This window comes from Haliotis cracherodii, unplaced genomic scaffold (genome assembly GCF_022045235.1).
Source record: "Haliotis cracherodii isolate W230 unplaced genomic scaffold, xgHalCrac1.p SCAF_5, whole genome shotgun sequence".
In the NCBI taxonomy this organism is placed as follows: domain Eukaryota; kingdom Metazoa; phylum Mollusca; class Gastropoda; order Lepetellida; family Haliotidae; genus Haliotis; species Haliotis cracherodii.
In genome coordinates this window covers 49,359,821-49,385,472 of record NW_027266308.1, presented here as the reverse complement: position 1 = coordinate 49,385,472, position 25,652 = coordinate 49,359,821, and the positions used below count along the sequence as shown (strand labels likewise).

The window sequence follows — 25,652 nt, the reverse complement described above, 5'->3', positions numbered from 1 at the left end:
TTAGACAACTTTATTTTCTCCTTCAGGAAGATGAAAGTCCTTTAGCACTGTCTCCTCGAAATTGAAAATAGACTCGAGGGCGTCCAAACTGTCCCCACTTTGTTCACAGAAAGAAAACAGGGTACAGATCTTGCACATGTGGGCGTTTAAATAGCCCGGTATTTTCTGCCATTTTATTTCTTTAGTGAAGAGGTAAGACGGCTCGCAACGGCGGTTGCCGACGTTGTAGCGGTAATAGGAGAGGTGAGGCCGCACCTGCAGAACTCGAGGTGATCGTTTGCAATCTGGGAAGAGAAATAAGGACAAATATGAGATTATTTAAATATTTTGGAAACACTCTAACCCCATATCTACACTTAAAGCATACATGAGAAACATACAGTGTTCTTATAAACATTTTTCATAAGATAACTTAGATATTTATAAAATGAGGCCCATGTCATATGTAGATATTTCCGAAGTGCTTTGGTACAATAAAAAAGTGACAAAACCCTTTCAATGTTTATAAATAAAAAGGCTTAATACCAGTTGTTAGCGTAAAGTGAACATATCCTGCCCCACCGGTGATACCCGTGCAAAGGCAAGTCAAGTCATTCAAAATCTAAGTTTCAAAGGGTCATTTGCTACGGGAGGCCGTTAGGAACATCTTGACTATTTCGGTAGTATTTCGAGCATTCAGACCTCCCAACAACCTCAATTCGACTTCAATTCAACACAGTACCAAGCCAAACGTGCTAGAATCCGCAGACTGAACGAGAAAATGTAAGGGAGTTAACTGTTATTATAGTTGTGTGAATGTAAACTGTATATATTCTGACTAATGGTGAATGGTTGCGTATTAAATAGGGGTGGCGATTATACATAATTTAAATTTTTCTAATTTATTTCGAACCGTTTGATGGTCACACATGGTCTCGATGCCAACCGTCGATATTTCAACTTCTACCCATCGACCCATAGAACAGAGCTGCGGATACTCTGCGTATGTGCGTAAAATACCCCTAAAAATGTTCAAAACCCAATTACTTTCAATTAACTTGCGTACAAAAACGCATGCATTAAAGGAAAAACTCAAATGTATAAAAACACCATGCGTAAATACCCAATGAAGCTTTTTCAGCATGCGTACAACAGACCTAATTTCCGAAACACAATTACGATTTATTGTACTTTCCGAGTCAATACTGTATTAAGAACCGTTCTATACATCTAAAACACTATTTTATTTTATTTTAAATCTCAAATTTTGGTGAAAGCCATTAGAGTGATGAATAGATGAGTGAAAAAGTATTGGTTACCAATTAAAAATAAAATAAAATAGAAACCTGTGAGTAAAAACTAAAATTGTTCAAAAGTTAAATGGAGCTCTGGCAGACAATGGCGAAGGTTCGACTTATCATTAGTCGATACATTCTACTAATAATGCCAACTGATTGGAAAGGAGAGGTGGAGCTCTTTAACGGCATCTATAATCTCAAATAGTTTGGTCTTAAATCATGACCATATGCCACAAAAATGGTCGTACCAAAGGTGAAAAATAACGTCATTTTCTTTACAATTATGTGTAATTGGCAATAGCGGAATGTACCAGTATGTGTGTATGTACACCAGCGCAGTATGGCATTGCACATAGTCACACGCTGGTGTGGTCGGAAAAGGATTTAAGTTTCAAGCATTTTTTATATTTAGACGCCTTTGGCATGTATTTAACTTACTCTTATTCTTCCTCTAATATTATTATTAGTAGTAAGAGTAGTAGTAGTAGTAGTAGTAGTAGTAGTAGTAGTAGTAGTAGCAGCAGTAGTAGAAGTAGTAGTAGTAGTAGTAGTAGTAGTAGTAGTAGTAGTAGTCCATACATACAATTAGCTCATATATAACAAAGGTAGTTCACCTGGAGGTATGTCGACTTGGCCAGATGGACAACAGGCATATAGTTTCTCCTTCTCGCCCTCTATTCGCTTGCATCGTTTTCCTGCCGGACAGAACGAGTCCTGAAATAATACGACAATGCAATAGAGTACGCAGGGTTAAAGGAACTGTTTGATGAATCTAAATACAGATAGGTTACAGCTGCGTAATAAAACAAACTGGGGTACTGTGAAAATAATTTTGATTTTGTACAATACTGTATGAAATAAAATGTTACAAGGTTCCTGGAGGAATTCTTTTAATATAACTATCTAAGAAGCCGTTATTTGATATGCAGAGTTGCATCCCTTAGGCACGCAAGGATCCTATGATATTTCCCAATCTATGTTTCACCTTATTCTAGTACAGCATCACTTCAGGCTTTACACCCAGGCCAGGAAGACACACGGAAGCCAAGATAAAGGGAAAACAACTGTATGGGTCAGATACCCTGTAGCGATGTAGACGACTCACCATGCAGGGTATGCTCACTCGACAGAAGCATACATCCGTCCTGACTGGGCCTCGGCCGCACAGGTATCTGCAGATAGCTTCCTTCTGGGCCTTCGGGGATCCAACTTTACGAAGCATATCTAAAGTCGGACGGCAGTGAAAGTTAATACATTTATTTCTGGTGTGATTATTTCAACAAATAACGATCCACAACCAGAATCTGGATAAATATTGATGTGCTTATATCATTTCCACGACTTTACACCTTGTTTGTTTGTTGTTTAACGCCACAGTAGTTGCAGGGATCTATCTACGTGTCAATGAGTCAACAGTGTTTAACTGTGTCATAGTTATATGACGGTGGCCTGTAAATAATCTATAGTCGGGTAGCCTAGTGGTTAAAGCGTTCGCTCGTCACGCCGAAGACCCGGGTTCGATTCCCGACATGGGTACAATATGTGAAGCCCATTTCTGGTGTCCCCAGCCGTGATATTGCTGGAATATTGCTAAAAGCGGCGTAAAACCATACTCACTCACTCACTGTAAATGATCGAGTCATCCCCAGGCAATCTTGTCATTGACATTATTAACAACGTCATCGGGATGTGAGTGATGACACAAAATCAGCCAAGCCACCGAACCTCTTTCGACAAACAAAAGTTGCTGGTGAGCCATTCTAACCCAGAATGTCCACGGGTTTAAATGTGCATTATGAAACAAAATATATACTGAATGTGTGTTCATTACTGGCGTCTTGTCAGTCTTACGTTAATGCTCGTACTATATTGTACTTTCAAACTGATTGGTCACTATATATAGCTCTCGGGTCCGCTCCACAGGGCTATCGCAGGTTAAGGTTATCGTAACTCCCATACTTTAACATAGACTTACGACTGTCCTTGCGCTACGATCGCTTTGTGGAACGGGGCCTTGCTTCAAATCACGTACCTCTTGAACAAAGGTTCATCATACACGATGTTTCTAATACTATGGACCCGTGCTGATCCGGGGTAGAATAGATCTTCAGCCACCCATGCTTGCCTTAAAGGGCGACTATGAGTGTCGTGAGAGGCGGCTAACGGGATTAGATGGTGAGACTCGCTGACTTGGTAAATGCTTGTCGTCGATCCCAATTGCTCATGATGTCAATCGCTGGATTGTCTGGTCCAGACTGGAATATTTACAGACCGCCATCATATAGCTGGAATATTGCTGAGTGCGGCGTTAAACAACAAACCAACCAACCAATCTCACACACTCAATAAGGTTTTCAGCAGTATATAGTGGACAGGATATATAATCGACCACTGTGTCAATCTGCAGTCACTTCGGTCGGCATGGGTTAACAGTGAAATCATACAGCCACTCTCATCCAATGGGTAACGGAATAAGCCGAGTTGATCCGAATAAGAGAGAATGGCCACAAGGGCGGATCCAGCATTTTTAAAGGGAGGGGCCCAAAATATTATAATTTTACTGCCTACAACAACATACTACATTAGGACTTAAAAGGGGTGGGGGACGGGGTCCGGACCCCCTTGACACACCCCCTGGATCCGCCTATGGGTTATAATGAAATTATCAAAAGGACAAAAACCCATTTTACGATACTTTCATTAGTGCCTTATGAAACAGTTGCGATAGATGCATCAGAACACAGCCTTGCAAACATGACAGTTTCGTTATAGCACATTCACCTTTCACGCGCTACCATTTTATGACTGCTTCAAAGCATAAGTTGGCGTTGGGTTGCGACTATTACCTCTCCATCATCACAGCCTTATTTCACTCATAGCGGCATTATACAACATTCACTCACTCACTATCCGAGGCCGAGCGCTTTGTGGATTACTGGGTTCTTAAAACTGAGGAAACGTTATGGCTCTCGAGTCCTTGTTTTCGAAAACAGGTAATTAAAGACTGTCCGAGATATATGCTACAAATGGAGTTCACACGTGGATGTTGAAAATTAATTTACTTGAGGTTATACAATCCGAGACAAGGAAAACAAGTTACAAGTTTTTCCACCTTATACACATCTATTTTTTATGATACATTTAAAGAGAATTACATTATCTAATCAATAGGGCTTTATTTCAAGAAATGGGTTCAGAATATGTTATTATCATTAATAATATTCAATGGATGTGGTAAATGTGCTGATGCTGAAGGTAACTAAGAAATATTCAGATAATAAAATATGTGAGTGCTTTTATATTACATAAAATAGTAGGTATTCACTTAGGTACTAACTGTGCTCCTCGCCTATCTAATATGTTTCTCTTTGTATCGGAATCGGGTATTTTACAACTTTAGTTACTTCAAAGAAAGGACACGTTGCCAAAACGTGAAACCTCAACGATGCCAATGAAGATACAGTACACTAAGTAAACAGTAAACTACGTTTATAACGAACACACATATAACGAACTGTTTTTATGTCCAGGACATTTGCTGTATAGTATATATGCTTTGTGTATGCTTATAACGAACTTCGGTTATAACGAACTAAAATTAGCAGTACCCTTGAGTTCGTTATGACCATAATATAATGTATTTTCATCTAGAAATCAAAGAAACAACCGAGAAAACATATTCAGTGTCTTGATCTGTGCATAGAAATTCAAAAGGATGGCAAAGTCTGTGTACCAAGATGTGAGACAGGAGGGATGATTTTGATTTCCTGAACGTGACTTGTGAGCAATATATCATCAGCTACATGCCACAGTTGCTTAGGTACTTAGAATCATTTACATATTTACTCAGCGGCAAAAGAAACGCGAATGCCATAAATGTTGGTTAATACATAAAGACTTACTTATATTCAAGAGCTATTAGATTGGTTCGATGCACAAACGAATATACTGGTATGTTGTGTGAACCTATGCTCATGAGCGCATCGCATGTGACGTCACAGATCCATGATTCGAGATGCATCATTTGTCTCGAGCAGGATTAGCGTGTAAATTTTGTAAATCACGTGCAGCATATTGTGACAAGAATAAAGTCGTTCTGTGGTAACACTTGACTGATTGTTAGTTTTGTCATTAATTGGCATGCATAAAAGAGGAAACACGTGACCAGAACAATTGTTTTTGCATATTTACGATATTATCTGTCAGGTTGGAAACGTGAAGACATCTTTAATAAAACTGACAGGTAACATTTCCTTTTGAAAAGCGATTGTATAAATAACTTAATTAAAATCAAGTTAATTGTATACATGTCTGTACCTTCATTTATCTTCAATACACCGTGAACGTCCGAGTTACATCCGACCAACGCTACCAGCACAAGGACCCCAGCGAGATACGCCATGGCGTCCTTCTGAAATATATAGACAAGCTAGTAACGTGACTTCGGATGACATATAGGAAACATAATTGCAGTAGTTGTAGTAGTTGTTGTTATTACAAACACCGTTGTGTGAAGTTGAGTTATCCGAGGCTCGACACAAATGATGAATAAAGAAGGAATACACATGAACCAAGATATTTCTTCGAGATAACCGTAAGTTCGACACATCAAAGTTCGACACAATGGTGTTTTACTGTTGTAGTAATTGGGGGTCCAAGTAGAAGAAGACGTAGTAGCAGCAGGAGCAGAAGCACCAGTCGTAGTAATATTAGTAGTAGTAGTAGTAGTAGTAGTAGTAGTAGGAGTAGTAGTAATTTACGGTAGTAGTAGTAGTACGGTTGTGTTTGTCGAAGTTGTAATGGTGGTACTGGTTGTAGTGGGGAAAGAAATAGTGGTAGTAGTGGTAATAGTGGTTGTTTGTGGTCTAAATTTTGTTTGTACTAAATAATAATAATTAATAATAATAGTAGTAGTAGTAGTAGTAGTAGTAGTAGTATTCTTGTTTAGACCTCGTCGTCTCGTCTGTATTCCAGTTCAAAACTCGTCACCTCGACTGTATTCCAGTTCAAAACTCGTCACCTCGACTGTATTCCAGTTCAAAACTCGTCACCTCGACTGTATTCTTGTTCAAACCTCGTTATCTCAACTGTATTCTTGTTCAAAACCTCGTTATCTCGACTGTATTCCAGTTCAAACCTCGTTACCTCGACTGTATTCCAGTTCAAACCTCGTTCTCTCGACTGTATTCTTGTTCAGACCTCGTTATCTCGACTGTATTCCAGTTCAAACCTCGTTATCTCGACTGTATTCCAGTTCAAACCTCGTTATCTCGACTGTATTCCAGTTCAAACCTCGTTATCTCGACTGTATTCCAGTCCAAACCTCGTTCTCTCGACTGTATTCCATTTCAAACCTCGTTCTCTCGACTGTATTCCATTTCAAACCTCGTTCTCTCGACTGTATTCCTGTTTTGACCTCGTCATCTCGACTTTAAATCTGTTAATACCATAATGTCTCATTGTAATATTGTTAAGACCTGGACAATATTCCAGTTCAGACCTCCTCATCCCAACTGTAACTCTGTTTAGAACTCCTCATCTAGACTGCAATTCTGTTGACACTTCGTCATCTGTACTATATTCCAGGTGAAACCTCGTCATCTCAACTGTATTCCTGTTCAGGCCTCGTCATCTCGACTGTAATTATGTTCAGACCTCGTTATCTCAACTGTAATTATGTTGAGACCTCGTCATAACGGCTGTAACTCTGTTTAGAACTCGTCATCTCGACTGTAATTATGTTTAGACCTCGTCATCTCAACTTCATATCTATTGAGACCATAATGTCTCATTGTAATACTGTTGAGACCTCGTTGTCTCGATTGTATTCCAGTTCAGACTTCGTCATCTCAACTGTATTTCTGTTGAGACCGCGATACTTCACTTGCAATTCTGTTGAGACCGCAATATTTCACTTGCAACTCTGTTCAGACCGCGATATTTCACTTGCAATTCTGTTGAGACCGCGATATTTCACTTGCAATCCTGTTGAGACTGCGGTATTTCAAAAGCAATAACGTTACCTCAACTTATTAGCGTTGAGACGCAGTTGTCTGAACTGTAAAACTGTTAAGACAACTTATCCCAAATGTAATAATGTTGAGTTCAACTCATGTGGCAGTTGTAAACACCCAACCCATTCAGTGTGAAGCAAATGAGTAGCAGAATATGTGCAACTGATAGGCAAAAATTAAGCTCATTCGCGAAAAGCTTTCAGAACTGTTGGTTAGACCCTCCCCTTCCCTTAGACGGCAAAATCCATTTCTAAACTCCATCAGACAACAATCGCAAGACGTAGTTTCTAATACTTTTGCAGTAGGTTGGTCAGTAGGTTAATGAGAACATCACCTATTCAGTAAGAAGGAATGTTACTGTATCATTAATACTGTGTCATAAAAAATGTTCTTTTCGCTCACTCACAAATGTGTATATGTCACTGAACTGCTTCATCAGACTTTAAGTTGATTTCTTATCCGTCAGAGGAAACGTCAATCTCAGGTTAAGTCATGCCAATGATTGACAGTGGAAGGATAATACAATTCTTGACACTTGTCAGATGCATACATTCATGATCACAAAAAGTGCTGCCCCCTTAGGCTATATATATATATATATATATATATATATATATATATATATATATATATATATATATATATATATATATATATATATATATATATATATATATCTGACATATATGCGGGCTACCAATATGTTGTGGTGTCATAAATATCAAACCACAGCGAATCATTTATCTTTCTACAAGGCATTAGTAAGAAAAATCATTTTTTAAATAAAAGCGACAACAATCTTTCATTAGGATGAAAAGGTAATGCGGTGGCGAATCTCATAAGGCAGCTTGGACAATCGAGTACACCATTGACTGGATCTCAATAATACAGGAAGCTATGAGCATTCACTCGCTGAATGGAATGGCCCATAATATATTATACTTTTACCCTAATTAAGTGTCCGCCTCAGTATCTGGTAAAAGGTATATGGTAATTATGTCTGACATAATTTTGTCATTGAGGCTTCAAATACGCAAATGGCCTCCACCTTTCTACCTTAAAACGTGACCCTTGAAAATCCTGGTTAGAATTGGTCTTCAGCAAAGTGTAAGAGGCGACTAACGGGATATGTGCTCAGGTTCGCTGACTTGGTTGAGGCATGTCATCGTGTCCCAATTGCGTAAATCGATACTGATGATATTAATTATTGTATTGTCTGGTCCAAACTCGATTATTTACAGACCGCCGTCATATAGTTGGAATATTGCTGAGTGCAGCGTAAAACAACACACATAACACGTTTCGAAAGCTTCACTGGGGCATTGAATGCTGCATCCCTGATCCAAGAACTCGCTTGACGCTTTTTGAAATCTTCGTAGAAAGACCGTACTGTGTTGCACCTCAAAAGTTCTGACATGTTCTGACGATACCCAAGGCTTGAGCTGATGGAATATTGCTCGACATGAAGTGAAAATACTACAAGTATTGAAGTCATCCATCCTGTTAATTATGAGAGAAAATTGGATTTTCCGCATGACACCATGAGCCAAAATTTGTTTTGTTTTGGTTCTCATTAAAATTAATGCAATGGTTCTATTGATAAAATCTTCAGAAGACACATTCCTAGACAGCCACGTTGCAGGGTAATGAATGTATCCGGATTTCAAATGAATGGTTGCTGGCATTAATATTTTCTGGACCATATAAATGGACAAAATAATTGTGTTGCATTCTTAAGACAATTTGTGTCGCCCTCATTACAATGAATCATGACATATTTGCGTTGACGTTTTGTATACATACACATATGGAAGTCACACAAATATGATCTTTCACAAATTGAAAAGATATCAAGGAAAGCCTTTCTCTGTTCTCAGATACTATTATTAGCAAAATAGAAGTTCTATGACAGCTCACTAGGCGCCAAGGTTCTCTGAAAAATGGAGATCTGGCATATAGAATATATTTGACATAAAGCAAAATGTAGTTGTGTAACTTTCAGAAAGCTACAAATGTTCTTGGCTTCTACAACAGACATTGGTATGGCAAAGAGAGCACTAATTATATTTTCCCACCTTTCTTGCGTGAGTGGCTGTGTCATTCACACTGACTGCTTCTGGCGCCATACAATGTATATCAATCACTATTAGGAATGTTTCAGTGATTTCTCATGATTAATGATACATCTGTATCTGATCAAAGAAAGTCACCAGAGAAAGATTGTAACTATGTCGGTGAAATCTATGCTATCAAATCTGATTAATATTTGGGACATCATTTCAATTAAGATGAATATTTCAACATGTAAAAAACCCTTACCTTTTTGAGAAGCATTTAGAAACGTGAGCACTAAGGATAAGATATGTGCATTTACAACTTCTTTTATTACAATTAGGAGTGACGTTTCAGTGTAGGTTCTAACACAGTTATCAAGCAATTGAGGTACAGATGAAAAGCATATATACAAGTATGAAGTTTGCTTCTCATCCATACTCTGCATACAGGAAGTGGCCAGATTTGTCGGTGGTAGTGTAATGATGTGGTCGCAAATCTCCTACACTGGTAGAACATACTTGGTGCAAGTTCAAGGGCGATTGAATCTTCGGCAGCACGTCCTTCCCATTATGCAACAAGGAAAGTCATTTTCCAACAGCCTTTTCGAGGAATCACAACATCCAGGTCCTGCCATGGCCCTCCCGGTCTCCAGATTTAAACACAATCAAACATTTAGGGGATGCACTTGACCAACGACTGCGAGCACGTCAGCAACAACCACAGAACATCCGACATTTGGCACAAGTACTGCAGGAAGAGTGGGTGAACATTGCACTGTTCCATATGTGCAATATGGAACTCGGGTCAGTGAGAAGCATGTGCGGAAGGAATTTTGAACAATCGATTACCATCTGTTGTTATTTATATGATTATATAACATATATATCTAAATTCACTTTTGCATTTCATTTATTGCATTGTATACAAATATCCAGAGGAGGATAGATAACAAATAAGACAATAATATCCAGCACAAAGGTGAGATAGTTTTTTCACGCTTCTATCCTATGATGTCTGACTGCCAAAGACCTGCTTTATAAAAATGTTGTCGTCTAAAACACCGCATTTACCATTTGTGTCCCTTGGGCACGCCGGGAACCTATGATCTTGGGTTCGAATCTCGTTTAGCCCCATTATGTTTCTAGGTTTATCAGTACTTTATTCATGCTCTAAAGGTTTCATAAATGGGGTAAACGTCTGAGACCTGCTTCGCTTCGGGCTTTCCTCCCACACTTGGCTGAATTCACGTGATATAACTGGAACACTGTTCAAAGCGACGTTAAGCCCAAATCACTCACTCATTTTATGAAATAAGACAAGTTGAAAAAGAAAATTCAAACTAAATGTTCATATTGCAAACGATCAGCAAGTATTTCATTACTTACTATTGTATAATCAATGCAGTGTTTCAGATTGGTTAATATTCTTGAACATTGACTGATTGTCATCGAAATGTCCTAAAGATATCTTTCAAGTTTGGTGTTGATAAATCAAATTTTGCTAAAAGCATGAAAATGTCCAAATGTCATTTGTATCCATTGACGTCCCGGTGTATGTCACTGGGTCTAACTGACACATTGTGTACGATACAACATTATAAATGTTGACATATCATTTAGCATGTTTTTAGTTGTTGTTTGTGATTGATAGAGTATCTGCCAATTCTGCAGCAGCCTTCTTGCCGTGACGATATGATGAGGAGATTTACCCTTCAACCCGTTGATCCATCAATGTCGGTTTGTTGAAACACAACATTCATTAAACTTTCACCCGGGAATCAGTGTCTCATCATCGACTGTCAGTCTGTGAATCTTAAAGATGTATGAGAAAGTAACCTCATGCTTCAAACAGGATCCTACGAAATACGTACATGTGCCCTTTGCTTACAAGAGAAAGTTTGGTTTTACGCTGCTTTTAGCAATATTTCAGAAACGTCACGGCGGGATTACTTAGAAGATACAGGAAGTTTCCATAAGGACGTAGAGTGTAGACTTCAAACTCTAATGCCATAAATACTACTTTCAAGACAACATCAGTTTCATGCTTAGGTTTATGTTCAACTGGTATTCATTTCCAAAACATTTGTTTCATTACTTTGCTTATTGAATCTTTAAAACAGTAGGGGATAATGAAATTTTTTGACGACAAACATCCTTTGCAAGAATGTTTATGTCTGCAAAACGTAACACCAAAACACATCCTATATTTGCACAAGCCACGCGCATTCAGCGTCGAATGAAATTGCTGCAAACTTTTATAAGGCTAATGGAGTACGTGTTAAGGGTCAGACGATTAGAAATTGTTTCCATGCAGTTCATTTCCATGCTCGACGGCCACGTGTTGTGCCGCCCCTTACAAATTGTCAACAGACGCCAATGGTGACACAACGCAGAGGTGGATCCAGGATTTTAAAAGAAAGGTGTGGGGGGGGGCCACTTAGGCCATTTGTAAAACCAGTGTGTGTGTGTGCGCATGTGTGTGTGTGTGTGTGTGTGTGTGTGTGCGTGTGTGCGTGCGTGCGTGCGTGCATGCGTGCGTGTGTGCGTGTGTGTGTTCCACTTCCTTCACAGGCGTGACCGTGTCTGGTGACGTCGAAATCAACGTCCAGCAAATTTCAACCTGAGACATCATGGCATATTGTGCAAAGACGGGTCACCGAGAGAAGAAATCGGGACAACATGCTGATACGCTTCGTTGTCCCGTTTGCAAGGCGCGTATTTCGACGTTTAGCCTTTCAGGACGACAATGCCCGTGCCCACCGTGCACAAATCGTCAGTGGTCACCTCCAGCACCACATCCACAGAATGCCTTGGCCAACAATTAGTCCAGACCTTTTCCCCATTGAACACGTCCGGGACATGACAGGGAGACGTGTGCGTCAACGTCAAAAGGCCACCGGCCACGTTGAATGAGCTTGGCCAGGCTGCAAAGGGAGTGGGACAGGCTCCCTCAAATCTCCACTGGAAAACGCATACGTTGTATGCTTCGTCGAGTGAATGCATGTTTGACAAATCGTGGCTGTATTACGCACTACTGATCCCAAACCGTCAACAATGAAATTTCCCATCTTGCCCCAATCGTCCTTTACGATCATTGGCGGTCATAACATCTACTGTCATACTTCACTACCGGTTGAAATGTGTTCCCAATTCTTTCATTATTATCATACAACTATTACTAGAAAGTAAAATTTCTTACAATGTTGGAAATGTTAAAGTTAGGTCCGACTATCCCCTTCGGGTTTTTTTAGAGTATAGTTGAACACAAAACAGTTGAATTAGTTATATAGCCTTCTTCGTCAGCAGTGAGTGGGTAATCTTTGGTTTTGACAGTATTTCCTTCACATTAGGGTCGATGGGTAGCTTCAGTAGGTAAGCTTCGTCACGCAAATTCTGGCTCGTCCCCCGACGTGATATGGCTGGAATATTGCTTAAAGCGGCTTAAAACTCTACTCACTCACAAGTTTGGATACGTTTTTTCAAAGAACAATATTCTACTACTTTGCCGCTGACCCATTCCTATAAGTTTCATCATTTCACTTCTGCCTTTTACGCCCCAAGGAATCTGTTCGGTAGATATTCGAGATTGATTGTTCTCAGGCGTTGGCGTTTTAAATCCAATCTGGCAGTTGGTGACAATGTCTCGTTTTCACACAACCCAGCGTCTAGACCAACACTGACAATGTACGACTCACACTGACGTGGAGTTTTGCATATCAGTATTATATTATAAGTCTAAATGACAATGTGTCTCCTACACCTATTATTTTCAAGTGAAGAAAATGCTTGTGGTCTAATTTGATCAAAGTTGTTTGATTAAGGTTACAACATTCCAGGCCTCTGTAATGCTTTCAAAAAGTTTTATGGTAGACATGTTAAGGATAGTTCCAAATTTGAAACATCAGTGACAAAAAATAACCAAGAAACACCTGGTACTAGGGTCTGGCGAGTATGGAGGGTGAAGGAGCTCTTCGAACCCACATTGTCGCATAGCATCCTTTGCAAGTCGAGAAGAGGCTTGTCATGAAGTAGCAGAACTCCGCTTTTCTTTGATAGAATATCTTAGGCGATGAAGCAAGTCTTTTGACTTTCTAAGTAATCAACAAGGATCACAGCCTTTGCATCCCAAAGAGGCCATAACTTTCTTCACTGATCTCGAAGACTTGAATTTCTTTGGTGCCGGAGAAGTGGAATGGTGCCATTCCATGGATTGACGTGGTGACTCGGGATTATTATGGTAGACCCATGTTTCATCACCCGTTACTAGTTTCTGTTTTCATTTGCTCTAACTTAGCTCTGGTAATGTCAGTTCTTTTTCCTTAAGATCAGTATTTAGAAACTTTGGCACCCAGCGAGCAGATATCTTATTCATTTGTAAATGTTCATGGATAATAGTTTTAATAGATCCATGGCTTAGACCTGTGTCTTTCACAAGTTCAGCAATGGTAATACGTCCATCTGACAGTATAAGTTTTTCTATCTCCTTGATTGAATCGTCATTGATGAGTCATCATCAAGGTTTGTCCCCCCTCCTTAAAATAGCTGCCCAACAGTGGAATAGCTAGGGCACTTATCCCCATACACATGTGACATTCAGTCATGAATTTCTTGGGGAGTACTTTTCTCTAAAGTCAAAAACTTTATGACTGCTGGGTACTCGTACTTTTCCATTTCTGTGTCCATTTGGACCCCTTTGTATCTTGAACTGCTGCATAAAATAATCATCATATAGTTGACTGTGCTGAACGTTTGTATGACCCTACAATTACATATTTATTAATATACCCTTGTTGTGCGGCATGGATCAATCGGCAGCAAGTGACCATACGATGACCATAAGAATTACAAAATATACCCTTGTTTTGCTGCATGCAGAAAAATCGTTTGAAAAAAACCAAGCTTGCACCTTAAAAACAATGTAGTTGTGTAATTCAGAAATGGACACTCACCTTTGCAGTAATCGTTGAGGACATCATCTCCCTGACGGCTATCACGGAATACTCTACACTAGATTGATAGGTACTTCGTCCGTATCCAATATAGATAAATACATGGGCTATCTGACGCTTATCACATGTCAGTTTTTCATGTATCACAAAGAAAATTCTTTGAGTGATTTCGTTACAAAAAAATCACAGTGCATCAATCAATCCAGCTCTCTGATTTATAGCATAGGACGATAAGCACGATAGTTATGAGACTCTTATATTTATGGATTGGCACGCACTGTCATTCACACACATTTGATTGTCAGTGTGAGACGTCAGTACAGTATCTGTGCTTGTATGTAATTACAGTGGATTATGGGGCGTAATCTGGAAAGATTAGAGGATAAAATCGAAATGGTCGGCATTGTCTCTTCTGTGTTCGTCAAATATGTTCATAGAAATCTGTATTCTCGCAACTACTATATTTTACACCTTTAATGTCTTCTTTTTCATTTATTTGTTTCTGTTTGCTTCTTTATTCATTAATCCAGTAAACCAGTCAGTCATTTATTCACCCATGTATTCACTATCTCTCACTTTGTTTGTTTGTTGTTATTTTTTTAACACTGAAAAGTTATTTAAATATGAACACAGAAGAGCCATTTAAATATGAAGACTGAAGAGTCATTTAAATATATGAACAATGAAGAGTCATTTAAATATGAATACTGAAGAGTCATTTACATATATGAACACTGAAGAGTCATTTACATATATGAACACTGAAGAGTCATTTACATATATGAACACTGAAGAATCATTTACATATATGAACACTGAAGAGTCGTTTACTTATATGAACACTGAAGAGTTATTTACATATATGAACACTGAAGAGTCATTTACATATATGAACACTGAAGAGTCATTTACATAGATGAACACTGAAGAGTCATTTACATATATGAACACTGAAGAATCATTTACATATATGAACACTGAAGAGTCGTTTACTCATATGAACACTGAAGAGTTATTTACATATATGAACACTGAAGAGTCATTTACATATATGAACACTGAAGAATCATTTACTTATATGAACACTGAACAGTCTTGTACATATGTGAACACTGAAGAGTCATTTACATATGTGGACACTGAAGAGTCATTTACATAGATGAACACTGAAGAGTCATTTACATATGTGGACACTGAAAAGTCATTTACATATGTGGACGCTGAGTCATATACATATATGGATACTGAAGAAAATATATGTTAATAATAACTTTGGGATGATTGAGTGAATGAGTAAGTGCGTTTTAGCGCCGCTTTGAATAGTATTCCAGTTACATCAAGGCGTGTCAGCTTTATGTGGGAGGTAAGCCTGAAGTAATGCAAGCCTTAGACTTTTATCACTTTGGTGAAACCCACGAGCATGAGTATGGTGCTGAGAAACCTAGAAACATAACCAGGGCGAACTGGGATGCAAACCCACAACCATAGGTATCTGTAGAGCGAATTGTAAGACCCTTCGGGACCAAAATAGAGTAAGAAAGGCATCATCCAGTTTGTACTCATATCCTTAAACGGGAGCACAGTGAACACAATCTTTCACATGAAACTAAGTTGAGTGATCCCTGTTTAGAGATTGGAACTTGATTCCTTATTGTTTTTTAGACTACGGTTTCGGCTGAAAATGCTGACCATTGCAGCCTCCTTCAGACACAGTTGCCATAGACAACCATAGAAGAGCATGTACCACGAACAGTTCACTGCACAGAGGGAGCCTGTCCAACATCCTCACATTGTGGAGACCGCCTCCGTGGTCTAGTGGTAGAGCGTCCGCCCGGAGAACGGAAGGTCCGGGGTTGGATCCCCGGCCGCGTCATACCAAAAGACGTTAAAAGATGGTACTTGTGGTTACCCTGTCTGGCGCTCGGCATTAAAGGGCTACAGGTTCTACTACACCAAATCAGAACCAGTTTGGACAGCCCTCAGTGCAGATCGAGAGATATCTGCACGCTGTGATTGGATGATATTCTGTAAGATTTTTATGTCTTTCAAATGTACATCCATCCAGTTATTAAAACTGACCATGTTTTTCTATATTTTGTACTGTCTTTTTCAACATGATGACTTATGCTGAATGTGACCACAGCTATTTTCAAGTAGGTGACATTTGGTGCGAAACTGGGGGTGGTGTGTTTAGCTTCCGGTACTCGGAAAAGGAGCTGGCTAAGCTAGTCATTTTTGTATTTTTATATTGCTGCTCTAAGGCCAAACTGTGCACACACGTACAGGTAATAGCTGTTGAATGCTTAGTTATTTAAAAAAAAATTATAACGTTACTATAGAAGCCTATGGAAAAACATTTGGTTGTGTGTAACCTAAAACAAGGACTGGTCGGCTATACCAGTCAGTATACTGTGTCTGCGTGGGGTATTCATGTTAAACTGCAGCATGGTATCTCAGTGTGCAGGCACTATAAATCGGCATCAGTCCGGACTAGTACAAGCAGCCACACACACACACACGTGCATGCACGTCGCCATATCAGTGCAATAATCTTGGACGCCACGTTAAACTCAATGTCACCTCACCTCACCTCCTCACATTGTGAAACCCTGTTAGTCCAGGATTAAAGCGACAAAACCCTTGTATCATGAGCATGCGTTTATGAATCACTATCAAATACCAGGTGTTCATTTACCGGTGGCACCCGTCACAAACACATGCAAAGGCAAGTCAATCCTAAATCAGGACGATGACTGAATGTCTGCCTATATATAAAGAACATTATTCTTCATCCAAGATTCGTGTTTATCCGGACGATAGATCGGGCAACTGTGCCCGGATAAACGGGGTTTCACTATCTTCATGAAAACAGGATGGTCGTTTGTATATTTATTATATATGTTATTCTCAATTTCCCCGGGGGGATTCCGGGTCCAAGAGAAATGTCGTAAGAGGCGACTACATGAAATGCTAGTCGGGCTCGGTGACCTGGTTTACTGCGTGTCATTCTACCCTGGTGGCTTGGTACGTGGCTCATAATATCAATCACTGATATGTCTGGGCCAGACTCGATTCCTTAACGTTTGTCTTTAGCCATACTCAGGACAATGCTATCTATGAAGACAACCAAATGTAGGTGTCCAAACTGCCTGTGTAGTTAGTTTGACCAACGGTAGTAGTTAAGCGAGTTGAGATTTATGTATGCCCTGCAGGGTGCGTGGTGACACAGTTGTGCTTTGCTTATTAGCTGTAAATCTCAAAAGGACAGGCAGTCCTGATCAGTTCACACAAAGCACCCAGGGCTATTTCTCTGATCACCTTGTTTTAGTAACGTGGACAATAAATGATTTCTTCATTAACACATTGTCATTAGGATTTTGTTCTGAAGCAAGAGAAGTATGAACAGTTGAAATATAAACTTAAATATAATCATAAAGTGGAAAATTAATATAATGACAGAAATAATAATGTCAGAGTAGATATAATGAACATTGTGTGACCTGGTTTGTTTAATAACTATATACACGTATGTTTTATCGTCAAATATGTATACAGATATATAGATAAAGGTCCAGAGTATTGGAATTTTGTCACAAACGGTATCCTGGTGATGACTAGAGCAATTAATTACGTTTAGCCAAACAGTATCCAATCACAGCTTGGCATGTGTGATTATATTGCCACCCCTGACAAAGGCAGGTCCTTAAGGATTATATATTGCCGGGAAAGAGAAGGTTCACACTTCCACATTGGACCGTAAGATTGCAAACGTCATCAAAACTGACAACAGTCGCCGAAACACTGGAACATAAGGTGCAACACACACTATATAGTAGCCTTATCAAATACATCACCTCGAATAACCAGTTGGTTCATTTTCAGCTCATCAAACATGGGTGTATACTTTCCTTTGCCCGGACGTTCAGTCTAATTATTAACAAACACCTCCGATAGCAAGTTATAGAAGATTCAACTGGAAATAACAAGGTCAATGTCATAGAGTTTTATATTCGTGTGTGTGTGCGTGCGTATATGTATGTGCTGTTTGTTGCGTTGTGTATGTGCGTATCTGCACTTGTAATGAAGAACAAATAAGGTCCTATTTGGGTTTGGCAATTTATGTCGAGTGGATCAGTCAAAATTGCATTCTGAGATGGGACAATGCTTCTACATTAGATGTCGCTATAAGTCAATTGTCATTCCAGTTGAAATCGCCACAGTTGAAAAGTAGCAGTTTTTCTGCTATTGTGCTACGATGTCGCAGATACTGAACGTTTTGACCATGAACTCAAACGAAAGTTTAGGATTGTAAATTACAGTACAGATCCAATCCCAGTGCGATGTTACGTTCAACGTAGTTATTTAGTAACGTATTCATTGACGAATGACAAACATGTATTACTATTTGTCAAGCATGACAACAATGTGATGTAGGTATAATAACAATTCAGAACTGCAAACTCAAGAATGTTGCTCCATAGATCAAGGTTACATGAAGCCTGTCGACATAAGATAATTTATCGGAAGCAGGTCACGTGTTGGTCTTCAACTGTTGTCGTCAATAACTAGTTTTGTCATGTTTGGGGCGAGATCAAAGGTCACACACATCATCTGAGACAACAGATAGAGTTTTGCGTTGTCGCGTCTTGTTACCTCAATAGTGCACTTAAGTCATTCTGTCCAGCAATGTGTACTACACTCCTCTCTAGGTTAGATGTACTACTATATCTGGGGGGCACATGGACTTCCACTTCTATCTCAATGATGTCAAAACTGGGTGAGAACATCTCTCGCAGTGACTGCGACCATTCTACTTAATTCTACGTCAAAGGCTGGCGCCCTAGTACATTAACTTATAGTCTTAATGTTTGTTTATTACCTGAAGATGAAAGGGATAAAACTGGGTGTGTCGCGGCACAAACATAAAATAGTGAGTGAGTGAGTTGGGTTTAACGCCGCTTTTAACATTATTCCAATTATATCACGGCGTGTCAGCTTAATGTGGGAGGAAAGCCCGAAGTGATGCAGGTCTCATACGTTTACCACTTTGGTGAAACCCACGAGCACGGGTATGGTGCTGACAAACCTAGAAACATAATCGGGGTGAACCGGGATTCGAACCCACAATCATAGGTTTCTGGCGTGTACAGGAGACACAACACTGCACAGCGAATCGCCACCCGTAGCCCCACAAACATAAAATAGTGAACTTGAAGAATCCCTTCAGACAATCACAGCTGATTCCAGACTATGACATTGGTTTTGTTGTTTGTTTGTTTGTTGTTTAACGCCGCGCTCAGCATTATTCCAGCTATATGACAGCGGTCTGTAAATAATCAAGCGGGGGACAGACAATCCAGTGATTGACATCATGAGCATCGATCCACGCAATTTGGATACGATGACATGCATCAACCAAATCGGCGAGCTGACTACCCGATCCCGTTAGTCCCCTCTTACGACAAGCATAGTCGCCTTTAACGGCAAGCATGGGTTGCTGAAGACCTATTCTACCCCGGATCTTCACGCATCTATGACACTGGTATGAAGATAGTTGGATATACTATTTTGTTAAGGGGAGCACTTGGATAATTAAGAGATTGTATAGTCTGTGCTGTAATGGTTCTGATGGTTCCAATGGTTTGTAATGGGGGTTTAGTGGGTGACACAAGCACAGCTTCTGTACGTATCCCTGTCTCTCTCTGCTCTCAAGAAGAAGCAATTTTGTCCACTGACATATCTCCGTCTAAACTAAGCGGCAAAATATAGGTTGGCAATTTGTAATTTTCCTAAAAACAGCGATAACTAGTGGAAAGTGGGTATTGGGAATATGACTGCCCAGGAACAGGTACCAAAAAACACCTCACCAGAACACGCCACCTTTGACGGCGCTCGTGCGGTGACAAAAAAAATAGTGAAACAGGTTTCCCGCCTATGGCATAAACTGCAAGTGCATGTTATCTGTATAAATGCGTTCGTCTGCAGGGTATAACCACACGTGAAGAAAGCACACAAAAGAAATGCCACGACTGCCACAGGAGCAGAGAGAGAGAGCCATCGGCATGGCCGAAATGGGGGCAACACAGGTCCAAATTGCCAGAAGGTTTAGTTGTACACCATTGACAGTAGCCAGGCTGATTCAACGATACAGGACGATCCCGAGTGACAACACCACTGGAAGACGGTCAGATACGGCTTATTCACCTGCGAAACAGATTCGGAACAGCGACGGCAGCAACAGCGTTGGGACATCCCATTAGCCAACGTACAGTACTACGACGACTTCGTGCTGCAGGAATCCGAGCGTATCGTCCTTTCTGAGGAATGGTACTGACTGCTCATCATCGACACCTGAGACTGCGATGGGCGAGGCAGGTTCGACGCTGGCAAGTGAGAAATTGGCGTCGAGTGCTGTACACTGATGAAAGTCGGTTTAACTTGTTTCGAAATGACGGAAGAGAACGAGTTTATCGACGCAGAGGGGAACGTTTGGCTACGGTGTGTATTCGAGAGGTCCATCCATTCGGCGGGGGAGAAGTCATGGTGTGGGGCGGTATTTGTGGAGATCAGAAGACTGATTTGGTGATTATACAGGGAAACCTGAACGCTGTGCAGCCAGATGTGCTTCCGTTCTTACAAAACCAACAGCAGGGGACATTGTTTCAACACGACAATGCCAGGACCCATACTGCAAGACTGACTCGAAACTTTCTAAACCAGCAGAACGTTGACGTTTTGCCCTGGCCTGCCCACTCACCCGATATAAATCCTATTGAACATCTGTGGGACCATCTTCACAGACAGATTAGAGCACGCCATCAGCCTCCCGTCAACAGACAAGATTTGCAGCAGGCCCTGAGAGACGAGTTGCAACGGATTCCAGCCAACGTCATCAGAAGACTGACGTCATCACAGCTGGAGGTCATACAAGCTATTGAAGGCAACTGTGTCGACAATGAACTTGTAGTGTGTCTGACAATTTTTTGGTGACATTTCAGACAACTTTTTAAAATGAAATTTCTTACCCCACCATTGTTTACCTTGAGCTTACATAACCTGTGATTGCACAATTTAATTCAAACTGTGGTTGATCAATCATTTGTTACCCCTCCCTAGATTATATTATAATTCACAACAAAACCTCTTCTTGTTATTTTTTTATCGATCATGGAACTCGACCTATACTTTCTTTTGCCGCCCAGTTTATATGAAATTGCTTAGAGTGATTAAGTTTGGTTTAACAGTGCTTTTAACAGTATTTCAGGTAGTTATTTCAGTATTTAATTTATTGTGTCGAAATGCGAATTCAGAACGTTTACTGAAAAAGGGGCTGTATGTGAACAATTTGTGCTATAAATGAACTACAGCTTCGTCCATAAAATAATGTGACAAAACCAAGAAATCTCAGCGAAAGTCAGAGCCAATAGTACGACCCCGGCTATATCATGAGACTGTGTTCATGTATCACTGTCAAATAGTCATGATACCAGGTTTCGCGAAAAGGTTCGTCCAACAGGTTGCACCCGTCACAAACACATGCAAAGGCAAGTCAATTGTTCACCTAAAAAACACGGGAATATGTGATACAAGAGAAAATAGGGAATTGTATTCGACAACATTTTTGTCAACGAAGTGTCAAATTTGGAAATATCCCACCACATGACTACCACAAAACTCCCCGAAAGACCTAATGAAGCCTTAAAGGTTGCAACCCTGGCCAACAACGTATAACGCTCTGACGTGTCATACAACCAGTTAACTACCAGTTGAAGATTGTAGTTCCACCTAGTACCACCCTCCGCCCCACCCCACATCCAGTACCACCCTCCATCCTTCACATTACCCCACAGGCAGTACAACCCCCCATCCTTCACACTACCCCACATCTAGTACCACCCTCCATCCTTCACACTACCCCACAGGCAGTACAACCCTCCATCCTTCACACTACCCCACATCCCCCTTTCCTTCACACTACCCCATATCTAGTACCACCCTCCATCCTTCACACTACTCCACATCTAGTACCACCCTCCATCCTTCACACTACTCCACATCTAGTACCACCCTCCATCCTTCACACTACCCCACATCTAGTACCACCCTCCATCCTTCACACTACCCCACATCTAGTACCCCCCTCCCCCTTTCCTTCACACTACCCCATATCTAGTACCACCCTCCATCCTTCACACTACTCCACATCTAGTACCACCCTCCATCCTTCACACTACCCAACATCTAGTACCACCCCCCTTCCTTCACAATACCCCATATCTAGTACCACCCTCCATCCTTCACACTACTCCACATCTAGTACCACCCTCCATCCTTCACACTACCCCACATCTAGTACCACCCTCCATCCTTCACACTACTCCACATCTAGTACCACCCTCCATCCTTCACACTACCCCACATCTAGTACCACCCTCCATCCTTCACACTACCCCACATCTAGTACCCCCCTCCCCCTTTCCTTCACACTACCCCATATCTAGTACCACCCTCCATCCTTCACACTACCCCACATCTAGTACCACCCTCCATCCTTCACACTACCCCACATCTAGTACCCCCCTCCCCCTTTCCTTCACACTACCCCATATCTAGTACCACCCTCCATCCTTCACACTACCCAACATCTAGTACCACCCCCCTTCCTTCACACTACCCAACATCTAGTACCCCCCTCCCCCTTTCCTTCACACTACCCCATATCTAGTACCCCCCTCCATCCTTCACACTACTCCACATCTAGTACCACCCTCCATCCTTCACACTACCCAACATCTAGTACCACCCTCCATCCTTCACACTACCCAACATCTAGTACCACCCCCCTTCCTTCACAATACCCCATATCTAGTACCACCCTCCATCCTTCACACTACTCCACATCTAGTACCACCCTCCATCCTTCACACTACTCCACATCTAGTACCACCCTCCATCCTTCACACTACCCCACATCTAGTACCACCCTCTATCCTTCACACTACCCCACAGGCAGTACAACCCCCCATCCTTCACACTACCCCACATCTAGTACCACCCTCTATCCTTCACACTACCCCACTGGCAGTACAACCCCCCATCCTTCACACTACCCCACATCTAGTACCACCCTCTATCCTTCACACTACCCCACTGGCAGTACAACCCCCCATCCTTCACACTACCCCATATCTAGTACCACCCTCCATCCTTCACACTACCCCACAGGCAGTACAACCCCCCATCCTTCACACTACCCCACATCTAGTACCACCCTCCATCCTTCACACTACCCCACATCTAGTACCACCCTCTATCCTTCACACTACCCCACAGGCAGTACAACCCCCCATCCTTCACACTACCCCACATCTAGTACCACCCTCCATCCTTCACACTACCCCACTGGCAGTACAACCCCCCTTCCTTCACACTACCCAACATCTAGTACCACCCTCCATCCTTCACACTACCGCACTGGCAGTACAACCCCCCTTACTTCACACTACCCCACATCTAGTACCACCCTCCATCCTTCGCCGCACCCCACAGGCAGTACAACCCCCCTTCCTTCACACTACCCAACATCTAGTACCACCCTCCATCCTTCACACTACTCCACATCTAGTACCACCCTCCATCCTTCACACTACTCCACATCTAGTACCACCCTCCATCCTTCACACTACCCCACATCTAGTACCACCCTCCATCCTTCACACTACCCCACATCTAGTACCACCCTCCATCCTTCACACTACCCCATATCGAGTACCACCCTCCATCCTTCACACTACCCCACATCTAGTACCACCCTCCATCCTTCGACGCACTCCACTGGCAGTACAACCCTCCTTCCTTCACAATACCCCATATCGAGTACCACCCTCCATCCTTCACTCAATAATCTTCATCGACGTGTATGGTCCTGTTCCTTATGCACCTTGTTGTTTACTTCAGCGAAAGTACATTTATCACTGGATTCATTTCATAAACACAGCCAAGCTGTCATACGCTGAAAGAGGACCCATAACCTATAATATATTACAATTTATAAAAGACGGAACGCGAATTTCGCCACATTGGAAATAACAGCATCTTAGTATGTAGATGTCAGAAGCGCCGTTCGCTACTTCATGTGATATATTAAAGGGCAAGTTCACACGGAAATGAACCATTTTTTCTTGTACTTTTTCCACATTAAAAGTGTTAACATAGAAGTATCATAGACAAAAATATAAAAACATCATATTTAATTAACATATTTATTGCACTAAAACGATTTATATTTTTCACATTTACCAAGTGTTCTATTTCCAAAACAAAAACACCATGGCTTATGCCCCTTGCAATATGACGTCATTGGTGCCAATTGATAAACATTATGACGTCATCATGCTTTGTTAGAGCCGCTTCACGTGGCGTAGGTACAGTTCTGTGATTCTAGCATCTCAGATGCCAGCCAGAATTGTGTTATGCTGAGTCACCACTGCGCCGGAGTGTGTCGTAGACCATGTTGTTTTACCGCAAACTGGTCCTTGATATCTTTTGCGTTGAGAATAGACAGGGACCCAGTTGAATTGGCACCAATTACGTCATAATCTAAGGGGGATAACTCAGGCCTATTTCGCTCGTAAAACGAAGGCCTCATAACGGCATATCACTTTCACACTATTGTGAGCTTCCTACTTTCACTGTGAAAAAAAATTAGTGTATATTTTCAAACACAGATACTAACTAATTCTAAAATTGCGTTTTGTTTAGAAAAAGAAAGAAAGTGATTTTTGCGTGTACACTTCCCCTTTAAGATGATATATATTTTTGTACAGGTCAAGGCTACAACAGAATCAAATTGTACTATGACAAGCAAGTTACGTCACAGTTCAATGTTATGACGTCATAATGCCATTACAGATCTAGACTAACCAATCAGATAGCTAGACGGAAAATAGTAAGGTTATGACGAACCCAGCTATGCCCTTATTCTAAAATCAAAAAGATAATACATAACACCAATTTTCTGGAAATTACAAAAATATGACAGTCGTTTCGTAAAATCACTGATTCAGTCACTTCTATGTGTAATAGTCATCCCAGTCTCATTTAGTCTTCATTACGCTTTGAACCGCCATAAAAATCGTTAAAAATCCACTATTCTTACAAGTAATGAATTTTTTGACGCTCTCGTTTGGTATTAAGCTCAGTGTTACAATACTCAAACAGCGCGGTTAGGCTGTACCACGTGGGTATCACATGTCTTTGTTTACTTCTCGCGTTATCTCAAACCCTCTCGCGTGATTTGAGCATTGCCTCGGCAGAATATCAATTTAAGCAATTGCTCGACCCCCCTCTAGAGACAGT

General features: G+C 40.9%; 2 protein-coding genes across 2 annotated transcripts; one reads left to right on the top strand and one right to left on the bottom strand.

Moving 5' to 3' along the window:
• On the bottom strand, positions 1 to 14,321 carry LOC139443040 (uncharacterized). The gene is made up of 5 exons (XM_071223962.1): positions 14,295 to 14,321; positions 5,595 to 5,688; positions 2,383 to 2,501; positions 1,892 to 1,991; positions 1 to 284 (listed from the first exon to the last, which is right to left on the bottom strand). The coding sequence occupies exons 1-5, from the start codon at positions 14,319 to 14,321 to the stop codon at positions 1 to 3; spliced, it is 624 nt and encodes a 207-aa protein (XP_071080063.1).
• A 6,044-nt stretch (positions 14,322 to 20,365) lies between these two features.
• LOC139443725 (soluble scavenger receptor cysteine-rich domain-containing protein SSC5D-like) lies at positions 20,366 to 25,194 on the top strand. The gene is made up of 4 exons (XM_071224656.1): positions 20,366 to 20,478; positions 21,095 to 21,234; positions 22,944 to 24,134; positions 25,121 to 25,194. The coding sequence occupies exons 1-4, from the start codon at positions 20,366 to 20,368 to the stop codon at positions 25,192 to 25,194; spliced, it is 1,518 nt and encodes a 505-aa protein (XP_071080757.1).
• The last annotated feature ends 458 nt before the right edge of the window (positions 25,195 to 25,652 follow it).